Source organism: Molossus molossus, unplaced genomic scaffold (assembly GCF_014108415.1).
Source record: "Molossus molossus isolate mMolMol1 unplaced genomic scaffold, mMolMol1.p scaffold_m16_p_7, whole genome shotgun sequence".
NCBI lineage: Eukaryota > Metazoa > Chordata > Mammalia > Chiroptera > Molossidae > Molossus > Molossus molossus.
Genome location: NW_023425401.1, coordinates 4,629,325 through 4,649,165, shown reverse-complemented (window position 1 = coordinate 4,649,165; position 19,841 = coordinate 4,629,325). Strand labels below are relative to the sequence as shown.

Sequence of the window (19,841 nt, the reverse complement as noted above, 5' to 3'; positions counted from 1 at the left end):
ACTTCCTCCGGCCACCGTGCCTCCGTCCTGGGTCGCAGCCTCTCAGGGCTGCTGCTCCTCCAAAACAAGCTTCTGAGCTCCTTTTCCATGGTGTCGGCACAAAATAAGACGACTTGGTGCTTGAGAATAAAAACACAAGACCATGGGCGTGGACACCGGTTCTCGCGATTGCAGACTGATAAACAAGGCTCAGTCCAAATGGGTTCTGCTAATAGCTGTGGCTTGGGGAGCTGCCAAGAAACAGACCCAGAAGAAGCCGAGCAAGATTGCCCCCAGATACACACGGTTCTGGACCCAGGAGCCAGGTTTCATGTCGGATGGCGAGGACACACCCAGGCCTTACCGCCCTGCTGCTGGGATCTGACCCTGAGCACTAACATCCCAACATTCACACCGAGAAGATTACAAGAAATACACAAACATGCCCTGGCTGGTTTGGCTCAGCGGTTAGAGCGTCGGCCTGCGGTCCAGAGAGACCCGGGTTCGGTTCCTGCTAAGGGCACGTACCTCGGTTGCAGTTTGTCCCTGGCCCTGGTTGGTCGTGCGGGAGGCAGCCACTCGATGTGTCCCTTCACGTCGATGTTTCTCCCTCTCTGTTCCTCTCTCTCCCTCCCACTCTACCTGAACAAAAAATGGAAAAATGTCCTCGGGTGAGGATAAAAAAATAATAATAATAATAAAAATAACATGTGAAAGTAAGGGGATAGGGGAGAGAGAAGAAAATAAGGCACTTGTAATAAAATGTTAATAATGGTGATAATTTAAACTGGAAATCATTGTAAAATACAAGGTTTTAAAAAAAAAAATGTTTGCTCATGAATGTGCATGGACTGTTAAGAAAAACCTTAACTTTCTGTGAAGGGCCATAATCTGCTATAATTTTTTTTTTAATCCTCACCTGAGGATATTTTTCCATTTATCTCCAGAGTGTGAGGGAGAGAGAAAGAAACATCAACGTGAGAGAGACAGAGTGACTGGCTGCCTCCCACACGACCCCGACCACAACCGAGGTACGTGCCCTTTACCGGAATCAAACCTACAACTCTTTGGTCCACAGGCCAACGCTCTAACCACTAAGCCAAACTGGCCAGGGTTGAATTTTATTTTTAAAGATCTGCTTGCTGTAGCTAGAGACAATATATAGCCTACATAATTCTGAGAGTACTCAAACAAATAAAATGAGACATTAACAGGGCTCTTACCGTTAATATGTCTAATACATGTGAACTGCTCATTCCTATGAAATACGTGGCTGATTACAAGTGATACATCCTGGGAATTCTAATTATGATAAGGATAAAGTTCCAGAAAGTCTCCGATCTTCATGAAATCAGAAGAACTGGGCAGAGATGTGTCACCCACACCCTGCTTCAGGGACAGGCTTGCTCATCGCCCGCATGCAGAGGGTGGTCAGTAGCCTCCAGCTCGGCCGACCGCAACAGGTGCCTCAGCTGCAGAGAGTGGCCAGCCCGCTTTGGGCGTCCACCTGGGGACAGAGCCGGGCGCCAGGAGACCATGCTGCCGGCCACACTGCTGCAGAGCCCCGCGGGGTCGGCCTGGGCTGTGTCCATGTGGGAACCCAACCTACAGCCAGGCCCTCCTTGGGAAGCCGTTGCTTTATATGCACATTTATAATCTTGTCTTGTGAGCTGGTGAGGTTTATTTCTGACTCAGGAGACAACTGTAAACTTTCTCAAGGAGAATTCTGCTCTGACTCCCATCCACGTACCTTGTCATGATGTGTGACAGGAGAGGTGTACCTTCCCCTTTTCCTGTTAGCCAGACATAAAGGTCATCATTGTTTAAACAACAAATGTCCCTCTAATGGCCCAGCAGCTCCTGTTGCGGGTCCCTGTGGTGAAACTGATATATAACAGAACGATTTCCACAGCGATAGATAATAATCTAGCAAATGAGAATTTCTGATTTAGCAGCAGAACAAGATAAGAGGGTACAGTGGAACTGTTTTTCACTTTGTGCATGTGTGTTTTGAGTATCACATTTTAAAACAAGAAAAGAGACAAAAGATACAGAACTATGAAGAGAGAAAATGTAATGACAGGATGAGTCTGAAGAAACAGATCTAGTCACCCATGTATGTCACTCCTCACCATTACCACCAAAATACCTTCAACTATCGCAGAAAAACATTGACTTCGAAACTTGAGGTTTCTTACACTTTTTTTTAAGTTTATTATCTACTGTCCCATCAGTTTCCATTACAAATGTATCCCATGGTGTTCATTTTTACTACTAATAAAATAGGGCTTATGGTTAACCTGTGAATGACAGATCCTTGAAGGACTACAGAAGGCCACGGGGCAGAGGGCCTGGGGGGGCTGCTGAGCCCTGCAAACGTGTGGCAGAGTGAGTGCCCGTCTGATTCCCGGGGGGCCCGTCTGATTCCCGGGGGGCCCATCTGATTCCCGGGGGGCCCGTCTGAATCCCGGGGGGCCCGTCTGATTCCCAGGGGGCCCGTCTGAATCCCAGGGGGGCCCGTCTGATTCCCAGGGGGCCCGTCTGAATCCCAGGGGGGCCCGTCTGATTCCCAGGGGGCCCGTCTGAATCCCAGGGGGGCCCGTCTGATTCCCAGGGGGCCCGTCTGATTCCCAGGGGGCCCGTCTGAATCCCAGGGGGCCCGTCTGATTCCCAGGGGGGCCCGTCTGAATCCCAGGGGGGCCCGTCTGATTCCCAGGGAGCCCATCTGAATCCCAGGGGGGCCCGTCTGATTCCCAGGGGGCCCGTCTGAATCCCAGGGGGGCCGTCTGATTCCCAGGGGGCCCATCTGAATCCCAGGGGGGCCCGTCTGATTCCCAGGGGGCCCGTCTGAATCCCAGGGGGGCCCGTCTGATTCCCAGGGGGGCCCATCTGATTCCCAGGGGGCCCGTCTGATTCCCAGGGGGCCCGTCTGAATCCCAGGGGGGCCCATCTGATTCCCAGGGGGCCCGTCTGTCTGATTCCCAGGGGGCCCGTCTGAATCCCAGGGGGCCCGTCTGATTCCCAGGGGGCCCGTCTGATTCCCAGGGGGCCCGTCTGAATCCCAGGGGGCCCGTCTGATTCCCGGCCCCTGCGTTCCACTGGCTGGTGCCCCAGACGCCCCAGGCACGGGAGGCCCGCTCTACCCTGCCCATGGCTTCCACCAATCCTGCCACTCACCAGAGGTGGTTTTTTGTTCCCACTCATTAGTAGTTGTTCTTGTTATAATTGTGTCACTTTACTGTTCACAAGCTGACAAAATATAAATACAAAAAATGCAAGAATTGCAGTATCTAAAAAAATAAGTACCACCCATTACAAAGCTTTGATAATGATGAGCCACTAAAAATATGAACAAATGGGTATAAACAAGAATACACTGTAGACAGCTAGGTGAAGCATGATTCACGTCTAGGAGGATTCCACACTCACATTGCCTTGTATCTTAAACGGGTCCTCTTTTTGCTACAGCGAACTAATACACTGCAGATGAGGCATCGAGTCTGTGCTGTATACAAGAGTGATTGGACAGTGAAAAGCTTCAGCCTTACAACCAAAAAGTGGCAAATGCAGGAACAGTCAGTGGCATGAGAGCTTGGGTTCGGGGAAGCCGAAGAGACTGCCACACGCGGCCGCCACCGGGCCCCTTGCACTTGCCCCGCTCCTGGGCTGCATCCTGCCCTCTGTGGGGCAGCACTGAGCAACGCCCCCCATCTCCGACTACCCCCCTAGTCAGCAGTGGAGGCTCAGACAGTGTTCCCCGCGGCTCACCACCGTCGCCTCCCTGCTCTGCGAATCTGGCATCTTGAGGACCATCTTGAGTGGTCCTACCACGTTGGCCACGGGACTTTCCCTGGGGCCCTCTGCTCCCCAAGGTGGGCCTCAGGCAAGAGCTTGTTCTTGGCCCAACAATCACAGGGCAGTTACTTAACTCGACCCATTCCTAATCCTGCAGCGTCCTCACCAAGGGTTATGCTGGCTAACCCAGGTAACAAGGTCGGCTGGACCGGTCTGGCCTCTTTTTCCTTCATTCCATCTTCTTTTGGTTGTATTTATTTATTATTCCTCACCAGGGGACATGCTTAGAGAGAGAAAGGAAGGGAGAGGGGAGAGAGGGAGGGAAGGGGGGAGGGGGAGGGAGAGAGAAACAGTGATCGGCTGCCATCTGTACATGCTCTGACCAAGGCTCAAACCTACAACCCAGGTATGTGCCCTGACCAGGAATTGAACCCAAAACCTTTTGATGCACAGGATGACACTCAACCAACCGAGCCACACCGACCAGGCTGGTTCTAAAGGAGGTTTTCCTCATCCGAATATTAGCGTATTCATCTGTACTTTCTTCTCAGTGTTTTGCGGTTTCCATTTTTTGATCTTTATTTGTAATCCATCTGAAATGTCTTTACATGTAAGATCAGTAGAGAGTTAATCATGTTTTACTTGGCAAAAGTATTCTAACGCACCCGGTTTAAACCGTAAATGCTTTTTTTGAAAAACCATAAACACTTGAGGGCAAATGCATTGTCAGTGGTCCTTTCACACCTTGCAAAGCTTGAGTTGTTCTTCTCTTCGGTTTTACATCTAGGGCGTACTGGGTACGAGCACACCCCGTGCTGCGCCTTCCCCCCAGGTACGGAGCCGAGACTCCCCTTCCTCCCTGCTCTCGGCACGCAGCACCCCACATTATAAGAGAAGCAGCGTCCTACATTACACAGGGAAGACAGGACTCGGGTGTCTGGCTCAGTGTGAACACCCCAAGTGCACCTAGGATGCCCTCCTTTCAAAACTGGACTCGACTCCGTCAGCTGCTGAACAAGCTTCAGAACCGAAAGCAGAGGCGCCGTTCCGGCCGGTCCGCTTTGGGCCGCGCTCGGTGTCCACAGGGCAGCAGCACCCCCCGCGGGGCGGGCTTCCACCTAACGTCGCGGGGTCCCCGGCAGTCGGCGCCCACGCCGCGGCGCACGATGAGCAAGGAGGGGTGCGCCTTGTTCTCCTGTGTTGTGTTCCCTGATTTTCTTGCTCTAGTCTAAAATTTTCTAATGTTTCCATAAATTTTCAGAATAACTTCACTTTGGACTGACAGGATTTGCTTTTATTTTGTAAGGATTTGGTGATGTGGTGAGATTATGATCTTCAGATGCCTTGGAAACCGAGCCTGTTGTTCTGCCTGTGATCCGCCAAGTACAACCTTGAGTTTATTTTTATTTTATTTATTGATTTATGTATTTATTTATTTATTTATTTATTTATTTATTTATTTTGCCTCGCTGAAGCAAGGCCACCAAAAAATTTTTGGTTGCCTCCCACACGAAAAAAATGGGAGAGAGAGAAACATCAACCTTGAGTTTACAAGTAGCTTGAGCCCGGGCCGGTTTGGCTCAGCGGTTAGAGCGTCACCCCGCGGACCAGGGAGGCCCAGGTTCGGTGCCCGCTAAGGGCACGTACCTCAGTTGCAGTTCGGCCCCGGCCCCGGTTGGGGTCATGTGGGTGGCAGCCACTCGATGTGTCTTTCTCACATCGATGTTTGTTTCTCTCTCTCTCTCTTCCTCCCTCTCTCCCGCCCACTCTATCTGAAGATAAATGCAAAAGTGTCCTCAGGTGAGGATAAAAAATATATATATATTAAAATAAAAAATAAAGGTAGCATGAGCCCCGCCGGTGTGGCTCAGTGATGCAGCGTCGCCCCACGGACTGAGAGGTCCGGTTCGATTCCCGGTCAGGGCACAGGCCTGGGTTGCGGGCTGGATCCCCAGTAGGGGGCGTGCAGGAGGCAGCCGATCGATGTATGGCTCTCACATGGATGTTTTTATTCTCTCCCTTCCTCTCTCTCTAAAAATTCCATAAAAACATTTTTTTTTAAGTAGCTTAAATTCAGAACATGAAATTACCACCACAGTTAAGTGAAAAGTCATAATTAGGCAACATTAGCTGTGCTATTTTGAAGTCTTTTGAAGAGTTTTTGTTTATATTTTTAACTGACATATTATTGTAATGGCCAGGCCTGGGCAACCCCAACACATACACTAATGAACTAGTATCAAAAGCCAGTGTAACACGCAAGGCGTTTCACCGCGCAGGTACGACCCTTCATAGGAAACACGCCCCCGCTCACGGCTCTGGACCTACTTGGCTAGAAAATAAACAGCCACATCAACTCATAGTCGTCAATCTATTTTCTAAAACAGTACAGAGAACAAAAGACTCCGATTCATCTGAGAACACCCTAGTTTACCAAGGAATCGGGTCAGCGAGACGGAATTAGATGCAGTCGCCAGGGAAAGCTACAACGCAGGGAATGTTAGGAGTCACTGAGAGCCTTTTAGCGAAGCAGGGTTTGCCCGACTACTATTGTAATGACAACGGAAATCTGTATTTCTAGATGATCTCATCTGGAACACATTCTATCTGACAGAACAGAAATGCATTCCAACAGAACAGGCACATAAGGAATGCCAATTATGACCAGGCTCTCCCAAAGATGGAAAATGAAAACTTCTGAGCAGAACTCTGGAGTGTTTTTAATGCTTTTTGGAGGTTTTTTTTTTTTTGGGGGGGGGTTGTCCATTTAGGAATAACCAACTACACATAACAACAGTTCATGGAAAACTCAAGCATTTCATGGGGGAAAAAATGTAGAAAGTCTATAAACTCCACTTCTGAGCCATTTGAAAAAAGAATTAAATTTGAAGAGGACATTACTTCATTTTAAAGTCCCTGCATGTAAATAAAACTCATTCTAAACTTTCGTATTTAACAAAGACAATACCGTCACACAGCAGCCCACAATTCCCTAAAGGAATGATGTCAATTGGTATTTCTTAAATTAATTCAGTGACCTACAGTAATGTGAGTTCTTTATACATAATGTCTTTCAGTAGGCAAAACAGAAATTCCAGAATCACTCTGGTGTCTGAACTCCAAGCAGCAACTGGAAAAACGTATCTACAGTGATCCCTGAATTCCTATTTCCCCTTGCACCTGTGGCTTATAACAGTCTCAGAAAAACAAAAACGTATACAAGGCATAGCTTGCTAGAAGTGCGATCCTACAAATTAAATCCAAGTTTAACCGAGATTTCTGGTACCATCTAATCAGCCATCTTTCTAAGCTACGACACCGAATGTCTGTGAAGTTCCCTTCACCTGTGGCTTAGCGCGCAGCCCTGCTTACAAAGCTAATCTTTCAGCTATTCAGTAGCAAGTGTGCAAGAAGTCAGCTTTCAGAAGTCTCAGGACGTGGAAATGCTCTAACAGGATTCACCTGTCATCTCCAAACCCGCTCCGTCTCCTCTCGCTGTTCCTGAGTGCAGGTGCCCCAACACAGACCCGCCGCACACTCAGGACCCAGAGCTCCAGCCACAGCCTGTCCACAACCCATGATGCACCTCACACTCCAATGTCTAAAGAGTTCTCAGCATTTCACATGGGACGGTGCCAAGAAATTCTAGAGAATGGTTAATAGAGCATAACATCAGAGAAATCGTATGTCTGAGACCAAAGAAAGCTACGATATTCCATGTTTAGGTTTTTGCTTGCATTTCTCCAATTACAAATCTAAGTTAAATGAGGATAAACATAAACTGTAACCTAAACATGCTCTCTGAGTTTCAGGCCTAAGATCTCTTCTCTTTCTCTCTTTCTCTCCTCACTTTCTAGCTCAGAGGTCAGCACACTGCTTCCCGTGGGCTGCCTCCAGCCTACCGCCTATTTCTATAAAGAAAGATTTCTGGGAACGCAACCACACCCAAGCATTTATTGTCACAATACTGCACAACACAAGGGCAGAGGTGAGCGGGTGCTACAGACAAAGATCACCAGGTGTCCGTGGAACCCTTATGCCACCCTCCTTCTAGGGGCCTCGTTCCACAGCCTGAGTCTACACCCTGCCTGTCTCCCAACCTCTTCAGCCTGACCTCAGGCTTGCATTCCAATTCCGGCCCGCCTACGCCTGGACGGCCATCCTGCGAAACCCTCTTCCCGCCAGCCTGGACGGCCAGCGGCTGCGGATGTAAGCTACTCTGCGCCAGCGGCTGCGATTAACCTCGGCCCGCTACGCCTGGACGGCCAGCGGGCCTGCGGATGTAACTTCTCAGGCCCCGCCTACGCCTGGACGGCCAGCAGGCGTGTGGATGTAACTTCTCAGGCCCCGCCTACGCCTGGACGGCCAGCGGGCCTGCGGATGTAACTTCTCAGGCCCCGCCTACGCCTGGACGGCCAGCAGGCGTGTGGATGTAACTTCTCAGGCCCCGCCTACGCCTGGACGGCCAGCGGGCCTGCGGATGTAACTTCTCAGGCCCCGCCTACGCCTGGACGGCCAGCGGGCCTGCGGATGTAACTTCTCAGGCCCCGCCTACGCCTGGACGGCCAGCAGGCCTGCGGATGTAACTTCTCAGGCCCCGCCTACGCCTGGACGGCCAGCGGGCCTGCGGATGTAACTTCTCAGGCCCCGCCTACTCCTGGACGGCCAGCGGGCCTGCGGATGTAACTTCTCAGGCCCCGCCTACTCCTGGACGGCCAGCGGGCCTGCGGATGTAACTTCTCAGGCCCCGCCTACTCCTGGACGGCCAGCGGGCCTGCGGATGTAACTTCTCAGGCCCCGCCTACTCCTGGACGGCCAGCGGGCCTGCGGATGTAACTTCTCAGGCCCCGCCTACTCCTGGACGGCCAGCGGGCCTGCGGATGTAACTTCTCAGGCCCCGCCTACTCCTGGACGGCCAGCGGGCCTGCGGATGTAACTTCTCAGGCCCCGCCTACGCCTGGACGGCCAGCGGGCCTGCGGATGTAACTTCTCAGGCCCCGCCTACGCCTGGACGGCCAGCGGGCCTGCGGATGTAACTTCTCAGGCCCCGCCTACGCCTGGACGGCCAGCAGGCGTGCGGATGTCACGCGTCTGACACTGAAGTTCTGATCACCACCACCCCTCCCCCACAGCTACACATTTCATGTCTGAAAATGGACATCTCCATTCATCCAATTGTTTAGTCCAAAACTTGAGAGTCGTCTCGGTTCCTCTCTTTCTCTCCCAGTCCAAATCCCAACCGTCAAAAATCACATCCTCAAAATCCATCCAGAACCTGGCCTTCGCACACACTCAGCACCCCACTCAAGCCACCGTTTCTCCCGTGGACTGATGCCGGAGCCTCCTTCCTGCTCCCCACTTCCGCTCGCGGCCCCTTCCATTCTGCTCCCCCAGGGCGCCCAGCGGGATCACGGAACCCCACTGCTGAAATGCTCGCTAGACCACACAGGGCACCTCCACTCTCTCCCTCCCTGACTGCTCCACGTGAGCCGCCTTCCTGTCAGGCATGGTCTCGCCCAGGACCTTTGCACTTGCTGCTCCGCCTGAAAAATTCTTCCCTCTGGATACCTGGCTGGCTTCCTTCCTCCTTCTGTTCAGGTCTCTGTCAAAAATGGACTGATTCTAACTGGAGGTCTTCTTCACGCACTGTCTCTAAATTAGCAACACCTGTCGACATGCTAGCCCTGCTGTACTTGGAGTCCTGAGAAACAGAGGCCGAGGTTGTGAGATGTGCACGCGTTTGGGGGCGTGCTCTCGGGACGACATCTGGAAAGAGGTACAGGAAGCAGGACGGGCAGAGGCAAGCTGCAGCCCAGGCCACAGGCACCTCTAGGGCGAGGGCACTTCAGAACGGTGCCAGCTGAGGCCGGGGGCTGGTCTTCGAGCCCACTCATGGATGCGTTATGAGATGCAGGGTGCACTGGACAGGGAGCGTAGCCTTGAGTAAGACACGCGGAACTGTGCCCTAGGGGAGTTAGGGAGAGGCCAGCAAGAACCACAGATGCTCCTGCCGCACACTGGGAGAGCTACAGTCAGAAAGTCGGAGTGTAACACACACTGGCAGAGGTGCAGAACCGAACCCTTGCACACTGCACACAGGATCATAAAATGGTACACACAGCTGCTTCGAAACAGCTGGGTCGTTTCTCAAAAGGCTCACATAAATTTACCCCACAACCCAGCAATTCCACGTCTAGGAAGCTACTCAAGAGAAACAAAAATACACGTCTACAGAAAGACTTGTGACTAAAACTTGCAAACCCCCCAAAGGTCCACCACATGGAGAATGGACGTGCAAACTAGAGCACACACTGTACATACGAGGAATACTCTGCAGCCATGAGAAGTGAAATACTCACACCGACCCCCTCCCACATGATGGGCCTCAGAAACGTGTCCAGTGAAAGAAGCCACTGCGCTTATTTGTGATTCTATGAATGAAGGTCCAGGAAGGTCCAGTCCGTAGCGTCAGAAAACAGATGGGGGGCGGGGGCAGGACAGAACGGGGCTGCACCAGACACACGGACACTTTCTCCCTGACGGGAAGTTCTAAAGCGGGGCTGGCTCTCCGACTCTGAGCTGACTTCCACACTTAGCACAGGCGACTAGTACGGGGTGCAAATGATACATTCCTAGCGATATAAACAGAGAAAGAACCAAACAGATAATTGGGTAAGTGACTCTTGAATTATCTAACATAACAATGATGATAGCTAACATTCACTGACTTGGCTAGGGGTCAAGAATTGTTCTAAGCGTCTGGTGTGTATTCATTCATTTCATTCCATCCATAATCCCACAAGACAGAACCTATTTCATTGTAACTCGAAGGATAAGATAATCAGGACACAAAGAAATTAGGGAACATGCTCAAAATCACAGAAGTAAATATACTAAAAATAAATCACTCATAAAAAATAAATCATTCTACCTTGAAATGCTAAATAACAGCAATTACCTATATACCAAAAACAAGGAGTATCATATGTGTATAGATATGTCAAGTTGACCATAAACATATCAAAGATGGTCAAGGAGAGACCCATTTGCAACACTTGTTATTATATCTCTACTAGCCACTGAAATCAGTCACAAATATCTGTTCTGTACAACCAACGGGTACATAGTCACTGTGAGACATGATAACCGTAAACAAATACAAAGCACACCCATGATCTAGCCTACTGAGTCCACGTGTTCATAGAGCCACAGGAAGAACCCCGTGGACTATGCACACGAACCGCCTTCTACACGTGTCACGTACAAGCACACACAGGTGCCACCAGACGCACTCAGTGACAAAGCGTTCTCCGGTGCCAGCGCCACCAACCTGACGGCACATCCTTGCTCCTGTCACTGAAAAGCACGATGGGACGAGATGAGGTGACACTGTGTTCAATCTTTCCGTATTCAAGTTTACGTGCCACGTGGCAGTAAACCAACGTCCAGGGGAAACTCCGGAACCTAACTTCTGTGCCTTCCCGGAAAACCCCCTCAAATGTAGAGACAGCTCTGGGTGACAGCGCGGACAGACGCACACAGTTCGCGTCCAAAACAGAGTCACATGAACGATCGGCAGGACTCGAACGTCTGACGGCAACGTGTTTCAAACAGTCGAGTGACGCACAGCAGCCACACCGCGGGGAAACGGGACGTGGGACGAAGACCACACGCACCGGCCGCACCTTTGCGGCTGAGACGGGAAAATCCACATCAGCACTTTCTGTCTAATGACAGGTCGGGGCAGAGTTGGACTAAAAATGCTGCCAGAACATGGGCCATTTAGAACTCAGAGTGAATGTTTCTAAGCGCTGGGAAGCTTCTCTCAGTTACACTGCTTTGATGCAGACATATTTTTGCCTGAATGTTTCTACTGGTATTTCTATTAGGAAATTTTGTAATTAATTTATGTTCCCAACTAAGAGTTAAACAACTTTTCCCTGTGTTGGTTGTCCAAGTTAGTGATGTGTCTATTGAGGGCATTTATTTAAAGTTGAAGGAAACGTTCCATAACAGAAAGTTAATTCCCAGCCTTAATTCTCTTAGAATAGAATGTCTGCCTAGAAAGCAATGCACCAATAATAAATTTATGATTCAATATGGATATCAGCCCATAGCTAAAAAATTGCAGATCTATATAACCAAGCACAATAAACAGTCCTCCTGGGTAACATATCACCATGAACAATGCTCATAATTCAAAACACACTATGGTAAGAACCTTTACAACAGCGTGGGTTCATTTGGAGTCCCAATCCATTTTTAAAACAACCTGTAGATGCTGTCAGTGTAATGAATGAAATCGCCCACTTGCACAAGAAAAGAAAGAAAAAAGAAAAGAAAAGAAAAAGATATGACCTGAGGGATCTTTTAACCTCTGTGAAAAATCTGTCAGGTTTTTGGGTTTTTTGTTTTTTAAGATACTAGTATGGTTCAACATTGATTAAGTAATCTTTTGGTCTCTATAAAAGCTTTCTTTTGAATCTCGGAAAATAAAAACCCACAGGAACATAGAGCGTACGGCTAAGAGTAACCGGATTCATCACCATGTGTAGAGCAATGACATTCACTAGCTGAATTGCCACGGGTTATCCTCCCAGAACTGTATGGGACTAGAAATGAGGGAGAAATCGATAAAAATTAACCAAGAGACATCACAGGCAAGGCCTTGAAAAAAGAGGCTCAATAAATTTTAAAGTATTAAGCTCACTCAGAATACTTTCTTTAATTACAATGGAATTAAACTAGAAATTAATTATTTTTAATGAAAAGGACCCTGACCCGTGTGGCTCGGTTGGTTGGGTGTCGTCATGTGCACTGAAAGGCAGCCAGTAGGACCCCTGCTCAGGGCCCATGCCTGGGCTGTGGGCTCAGTCCCCAGGAGGGGCGTGCATGGGGCAGCTAATCACTGTTTCACCCTCACATCAATGTCTCTCTCTCTCACTTCCCCCCCACCTTCCTCTTTCTTAAAAAAAAAAGCAAGCCCTGGCCCGTTTGGCTCAGCAGTTAGAGCATCGGCCTGCGGTCCGGAGACACCAGGGTTCGGTTCCCGCTAAGGGCATGTACCTCGGTTGCAGTTTGTCCCTGGCCCTGGCTGGTCGTGCAGGTGGCGACCACTCGATGTGTCCCTTTCACATCGATGTTTCTCTCTCTCTCTTCCTCTCTCTCCCTCCCACTCTATCTGAACAAAAAATGGAAAAGATGTCCTCGGGTGAGGACCCTGGCAGGTTTGGTTCAGCAGTGAGAGCCTCTGCCTATGGACTGAAGGGTCACGAGTTTGATTCCCAGTCAAGGGCACGTGCCTGGGTTGCAGGGTCAATCCCCAGCCCCAGTCAGGGTTGTACAAGAAGCAACCAATGGATGTGTCTCTTTCACACTGATGTTTCTCTCTCTCTCTCCATAAATAAATAAGAAAACCATCGATTAAAAAAGAAAAAGAAAGGAAGAGATGCCCTGAAATATCTGAAAACCAAGCAATCTATTCTAAATAAGCAATGGAGAAAAGACAGAAATCACAAAGGAGATTTTAAAATATCCTTTCTCTTTCTCACTTTGAAAAGTTCAGTTCAATTCATTATACTGTCAAGGGAACCTACGACCAATGCACCTGTCACTCTGCTGAGAGAAGGCCAACATCTAAGACGGAGTTTCTCCTCCAACAAAGCCAACGTCTCAGGATCTTTAAGACAAGATGCTAACACTGCACAGGCAAAGAAATACACCTCGCGCCCTATTCCAGACTCACGCCCCACCTCCTGTTATACAGCTTGCTGCAAATGGGAATTTGATTGGGATAATGCATTGTCCTCCATTTCGCATGAAATTACTCACAAAGTTTGACAAGAGTTTTCTTTATATTATCTTCTTTAAACGTGTAGAAAAATCAGGCCCCGTATCAATCACAACCATCCAACTGGGAGATGACCTTTAAGCGAGATGCAGCCAACGACTCCTCTGTCAGAGCCCATCTCCGGTTCATGTAATGGTTTGACAACGGGCTGCCTAATATATTTTTTTTTAATCCTCACCCGAGGATATTTTTCTATTTATCTTCAGGTAGAGTAGGAGGGAGGGAGAGAGAGGATGAGAGAGAGGGAGAGAGAGACACATCGACTGGTTGCCTCCCGCACGACCCCGACCAGGGCTGGGGACAAACCTCAACTGAGGTACGTGCCCTTGACTGGAATCGAACCCACAACTCTTTGGTCTGCGGGCCAGTGCTCTAACCACTGAGCAAAACTGGCCAGGGCTGGCTGCCCAACTTTAGGACGATGGGAAATCATAACAAAAGCTAAAAAGTGGTCCAGTATGTGACACTCTTCTGAAAAATAGAAGAAAGTCTTGAATGAAAATTGAAACAATGTATCAAAATCTGTGGGGGAAAGCTAACAGTGCTTAGAGCAGCACCCCACAAAGTATCCTACGTATTAGAGTCGCCTAGGAAGTTGTTTTAAATCACACTGCCCCCTCCCACCCTCCTCACACCCCCATCAATTGAAACAATTAAATCACAGTATGTAGAGTTGGGAAACAGACATTAGTATTTTTTTTTAACTCTTAATTTAAATTTGCAACCAAATTTGGGAGCCACTGGCTCAGAATAATTTTTATCTTTAAAATCTTATATCTTTATCTTTAAATTTTATCTACCATAAGAAAGTAGAAAAAGCAAAGCAATTTAAAATCAAAGTACATAGAAAATGGCAGATGATAAAAAATAAGAGTAAATAATTAAAGAAACAGAAAACAGACAAATGAAAAGCTGCCTTTTTGATATATTTTAAATGATAAACCTCCATTTAAAATGATGAAGAAAATAAAATAGAGAAGATACAAATTATAAATGCCAGAAATAAAAGAGTATATGCTACAGATGTTTCAGTGTTAAAACAATAGTGAGGGAATACTATGAACAATGCTATACCATATCCTTGATAACGCAGAGTAAATGGACAAACTGCTGAAAAGACACAAATTACAAAACTGACGCAAAGAAAAACAAAAAACAAAACCCATCATCAATCTCCAAAATTGAATTTCTAACCAAAGTCTTCTCAGGAAGAAAATTCTAAAATCAGATGGCCTCCCTGGTACATTCAATCCAATATTTCAGGAAGAAATGAGACGAATCCTACACGAGCTTTTTCAGAAAAGAAAAGAAGGAACACTTCCCGACTTATTTTATGAAGCCACCAAAACCAGGAAAAGAAATGATACAATACACCTCATGAACCTAGACATAAACATCTGAACAAAATATTACCAAATCAAACCTAGCGATAGATTTTTTTTTTTAAAGGATAATTCGTCAGGACCAAGGTATGGTTTATCCAGGAATGCAAGACTGTTGTAACATTTTAAACTCCAACCTGTGTCATTCACCATATTAACAGATTGGAAAACAGAGCCATGTGACCATCTTGATAGTTACGGAAAAGCAAGTGACAATATTCAATACTCGTTCCTGATTTTTAAAAAAAAAAGCTCTTAGCAAAGCAGACACAGCAAGTGTACAGGTTATCAACTTCTTCCCCTCAGCTCCAAATCGAGCCCTCCTTGCCCCTGGTGCCCCGGAAGCCGGACCCTCCACCTCGGCCTCTTCCCAGCTGCCATGACCTGGAGTCTCGCCCGCAGAGGGTGCCAGAGGAAAGGGTTCCCTCTGGTCAGCTTGCTTGCTCCTCTTCCTGCCTGTGGCAGCCAGCAGCATGGGGGTGCCCAGCGGCACACACACTAGTTTCAGCAGCACCCCCATGAGCGTCTTCCCAGTAACTTCTGCCAGCTCCCAAGGGAGGCTCATCGCCACCACCCACGGGACAATGTAGCACAAGGGACCAGAAAGACAAGCCGCTTCCTCCCACCCACGCAGGAGGCTTCGAAGTTTCCGTGTCCGGCCAGTCTCCACAGGACCCAGAGGGCAGCTTCACTCACAAACGTGGTAACTCTGCGCAAGGCAGTGTCACTGGCGCTGGAGAGAAATGAGCGACCCCGCCCCGAGGGGCATGGAGGAACCTGAACGCATATTATTAAGTGACAGAAGCCAGTCCGAAAGGCTCCAGGCTTACGGTCCCAACGCCATGCACCGTGGAAAGGCACGTCTCGGAGGCCAAAGGCAGTGGTTGCCGGAGGCTGGGCGGAGGGAGGGACAAACAGAGCAGCAGGGGCATTTGAGGGAGGTGAGACCACTCTGCTCGACACCTAACGGCAGATGCAGGATCCAGGCATTTGTCAAAACCCATAAAATGGAACAATACAAGGAGTGAACAATACAACGTACACTATGGACTTGAGTTCATCATATTGCATCAACCGTGGTTCATCAGTCCTAGCTCGTGCCAGGAAGAAGGCTGAGGGACACTGCGTGGCCAGGAGGGGCTGCGTGGGAGCTCACCGTACTTTCTGTTTGAATGTTTGCTAAACTGAAAACTGCTCCAAAACCACAGTCCACTAATTTTTAGCACACGCGCACGCGTGCACACACAATACACACGCACGCACACACTTTCCAAGCTTCCTATAACCCCTGGTGGTCGGCAGACTCTGGAGGGGAACACAGCGCCCGGCCGCCCCCCTGGGTGCGGGCAGACTGGCGGTGGAGTGGCCACTGTTGTGTGTGGGAAGGGGGTCTGCAGAGATCGCCCAGGGCCGAAAGCAGCTGACCCAGCTCACCAGAGGGAGGTTGTTCTGGGCTCGGCAGGAAAGTCCTTCAAAGGGACTGGACGCTTCCTGAAGAAATAGCCTCAAGGCCCGGAGGAGACTCTCCTGTTGTCCATGCGAGGGGCCATCACAGCGGGACTCTGGGCCTCGGGAGAACGACAGCAGTGCCCGGACCATGACTGGCGAAAACATGAGGATGGCGGTCATGCGGCCCCACGGAAGTGGGCGTGGCCAACAACCATGAGCATACATGAGAACTGCAGGCGGGTCACAGCCCCGCCCAGATCATTTTCACCCTTGAGAGACTGAGCACAGAGCCCAGCGATGCGGAGCCCATTCGCATAAGGTTTGCCCCATGCAAATGGGGAGATAATTACTTTGTGTAGTTTGAAGCCATCAAGTTAGTGTCCAGGACCTTCAAGCTGATGGGCCACCAGAGTCAACAAATTATGCTGAGAGAAGTCATTTGGGGTTCTGTTTATTCTGAAAACTAAAGTGAATTTCATAGTCATAAAAAATGTAAATCACGTTACTTTGCATTAACTGATGTTTGACATTTTGAAAAGCCAAATGACAAATAGCATAGATGGCGCAACCCTGGCCTGTTTTTAAAAATGCACAAACAAGAATAAAATGCAAGAACAAATCTAGCAGAAGGAACTTCTCAAAATGCCACTTAGGATTTTTCAAATGGTTACCAAATGACCATTTGAAAACAAGCCAACAAACACACAGGTGCTGATCCCCCCAAAAAGCACAAAGAGAAAACAAAATTTTTTAAATCTGCAAATAAAATGTGTCCGAAATCCTGGATTTCTGAATAGAGAGTTTATGTAATTCTCAAAAACAGAGTCTGTGTTTATGCTTTTCTATATGAAAATCTCTAGAATATAAAAAAGTGAGGGCCAACCAAGTGGAACAGATTAAAAACAAAAAGCTTATTTACCATGATGGACACATAGTTTAAGATTCTGGTGAGGCTAACCACTTCTAAAAAGATGTATATTCACTGATATGGAAGAGAATATTGAAAACCCAAGATCTGAAGATGCTGCGGACTTTTGTTTTTATGATAGGTGAATGAATTGGGTATTTGATTTTTCTGTTGATCTTTTCTTATCAAACAATAGTTTAGAAAATAAAGCACTCTCATAGATACCAAATGTTCTTTCAGTCCTATCATTCTGTGGTTCATCAGACTAAATTTAGGGCATGTGCAGTGGACTTTATCATTAACATTAAAATACTTTAAAGTGTATATATGATGTTTAGCACAAAAATATATACATAATTAATGAACAGAAATGGGAGTGAGGGGGAACAATGAAATACTGGAAATATTTCAGTAAGCTAAACCTGAGGAGTATTGAATAACTACATACAAAAATGTTTATGATCAATCAAGGCTTAGAACCGATTTAAAAAATTACTGAACAACATAGTTTCAATTGTTTTCAAACGTTATTCTAATAGATGAATGGATAAACAAAATGGAGCACATCCACACAATGGAATACTATTCTGCCATAAAAAGGAATGAAGCACTAACACAGCTACAGTGTGGATGAACCTCAAGAACATTATGCTAAGTGCAAGCAGCCAGAAACAAAGGCTGCATGTTGTATTCTTTCATTTAGACAAAATATTCAGAACAACAAATCCATTGTGGGTTTGGGGGCCTCCTTTGGGGACGATGAAAATGTTTTGGAACTTAGCGGAAGTTACGCAACTTTGTGAATGCCCGTGTGTATACACTGTAAAGTGGGGGGTGTTACCTTATGCGAATTTCACCTCAGTTTTTAGAAACTGAATCTAGTCCGCCTCAATATTAATGACAATATGACACGTAGATGTACGGAGAACATCTATTCCCAATTCCTGTCGATGCTTAGCTCTGGCAATAAAAATCACTAGCAGATGGAGAGAACTGTTCACTAACCATGAAAGGACATGTTGAAACTCTGTACATGGTACTTGAATGTCACCTGCTCACTGCATGGCTACTAAACACTTTCTATGTTGTGCTGTGATGAATATAATCTGCCAATTTTTTCAGAAAATTTTATGTAGTTATGTGCCTCGTGGCAACTCCCTCTAATAAACGACATGCATGCTACTCTTGCTCCTGCCAATGGGACAGTCTTGAGCTAGTGTCCAATGCCGTCACAGCAAGACTCGTGTCATTCGAATTTTGGAATCTGGTTTAGGCCACTCAGATTGGCAAACTATGTATTAGTCAAGAAAAATATCAAGCCTGTCAACCAAATAATCCGCTTTCCTTTCGTCTTTGGAAAGACTGAAATCTCCAGAAGAAAAAATACAAAAGTTTTTAACCCTCACTTTGAAAACACACGTTTTTATCCCATAATTTAAGATCTTAACAAAACTTGGTTTAAGATTATTTTCTACCAAGACTCAAAATATTCTAACCAGAACATTTTAAGGACCTTTTTCAGTTTACTATAGACAGATCTGCACATAACTTGTGTCCATACTTGGAGAACTGCCTACTTTGCTGAGTGAGCAATAAATGTATATCATGCCTAATGTAAACGTAGGTCACGAGTGAGGGATCAATAACTCAGTGACAACTTAAGTTAAGCATGATAAGATATGATACACAGTATCTTGAATAGAATTAAATGAGCACTACTGTTACATTAAATATCAATAAAGTAGATGTTAGACCTGTGTCATCAGTACAGCAGCCCTGAGCCACACACATCTCTTCAAATTAAAAGCAATTAAACTTCATAAAAGTAAAGGTGGTCAGTTTCTCAGAGGCACTACCCACATGTCAGGCCTCCTGCTGCCTGGCAGCCACCGCCCTGCACCCTGCAGGTGGGTATCGCTGCAGCAAGAACACCTGCTGGCCCAGGTGGGTGTACCATAAACCCACCTCACGGGCTGCCACCTCGGGGCACCTGACTTGAAAAGCCCCTTCAGGGAGCTGGGAGGGGCCTAGCACTGAGTTCTCACGATTATGTTATCTTCATAAAATGGGCAAAAGTTCGATGTTTTAACCATAAAGACCTTCCACGCTGCCGTCCCCTCCCCCACCCTTCCTCTCACGTCGGATGCTGGGGTCACAGGGGGCAGCGTGGGGGTCCAGCGAGGCCGAAGGTGAATCAGGGGCTTCTAGGATTACACCTTTTCCCCGTTGCGCCAACTCACCTGGAGACAGGAAACGAAGGTGCAGAGTCGCAGGGCCATGGGGACACGGATGCGCCCCGTGGCAACCAGAACTAGAGGGATGTGGTCGGTGGCGGGGAAAGAAGTCTGAATGCCCACAGCCAGAAGCTAGTCTGTGGGAAACTCTTCCCATCAGGAGACATGAAATGGTTCCAGCAGATAATTCGGTTTTGAGTCGATGCCTAGTCAAATCAAGTTTCCTCCTGCTAGGAATCTAGTTC

At 47.8% G+C, this 19,841-nt stretch overlaps 1 protein-coding gene across 19 annotated transcripts in view; it reads right to left on the bottom strand.

Annotated features, from left to right (window-relative positions):
• The window catches only part of IMMP2L (inner mitochondrial membrane peptidase subunit 2), a 690,201-nt gene that overhangs the window by 570,825 nt on the left and 99,535 nt on the right, over positions 1-19,841 (bottom strand). Inside the window, exons 5-6 of one of the 19 annotated variants that reach the window (XR_004957319.1) lie at positions 16,806-16,918; positions 16,455-16,607 (exon numbers count right to left, since the gene is read on the bottom strand). The exons of 17 other annotated variants lie outside the window; for them this stretch is intronic. Coding sequence is in view for 1 of the 2 variants with exons in the window: in XM_036246431.1 (XP_036102324.1) it covers positions 3,222-3,228 (7 nt within the window). In the remaining variant the exon portion in view is untranslated. Of the gene's footprint in view, positions 1-3,178; positions 3,229-16,454; positions 16,608-16,805; positions 16,919-19,841 lie in introns of those variants that run through there. One more of the 19 variants, XM_036246431.1, reaches the window with a different exon arrangement.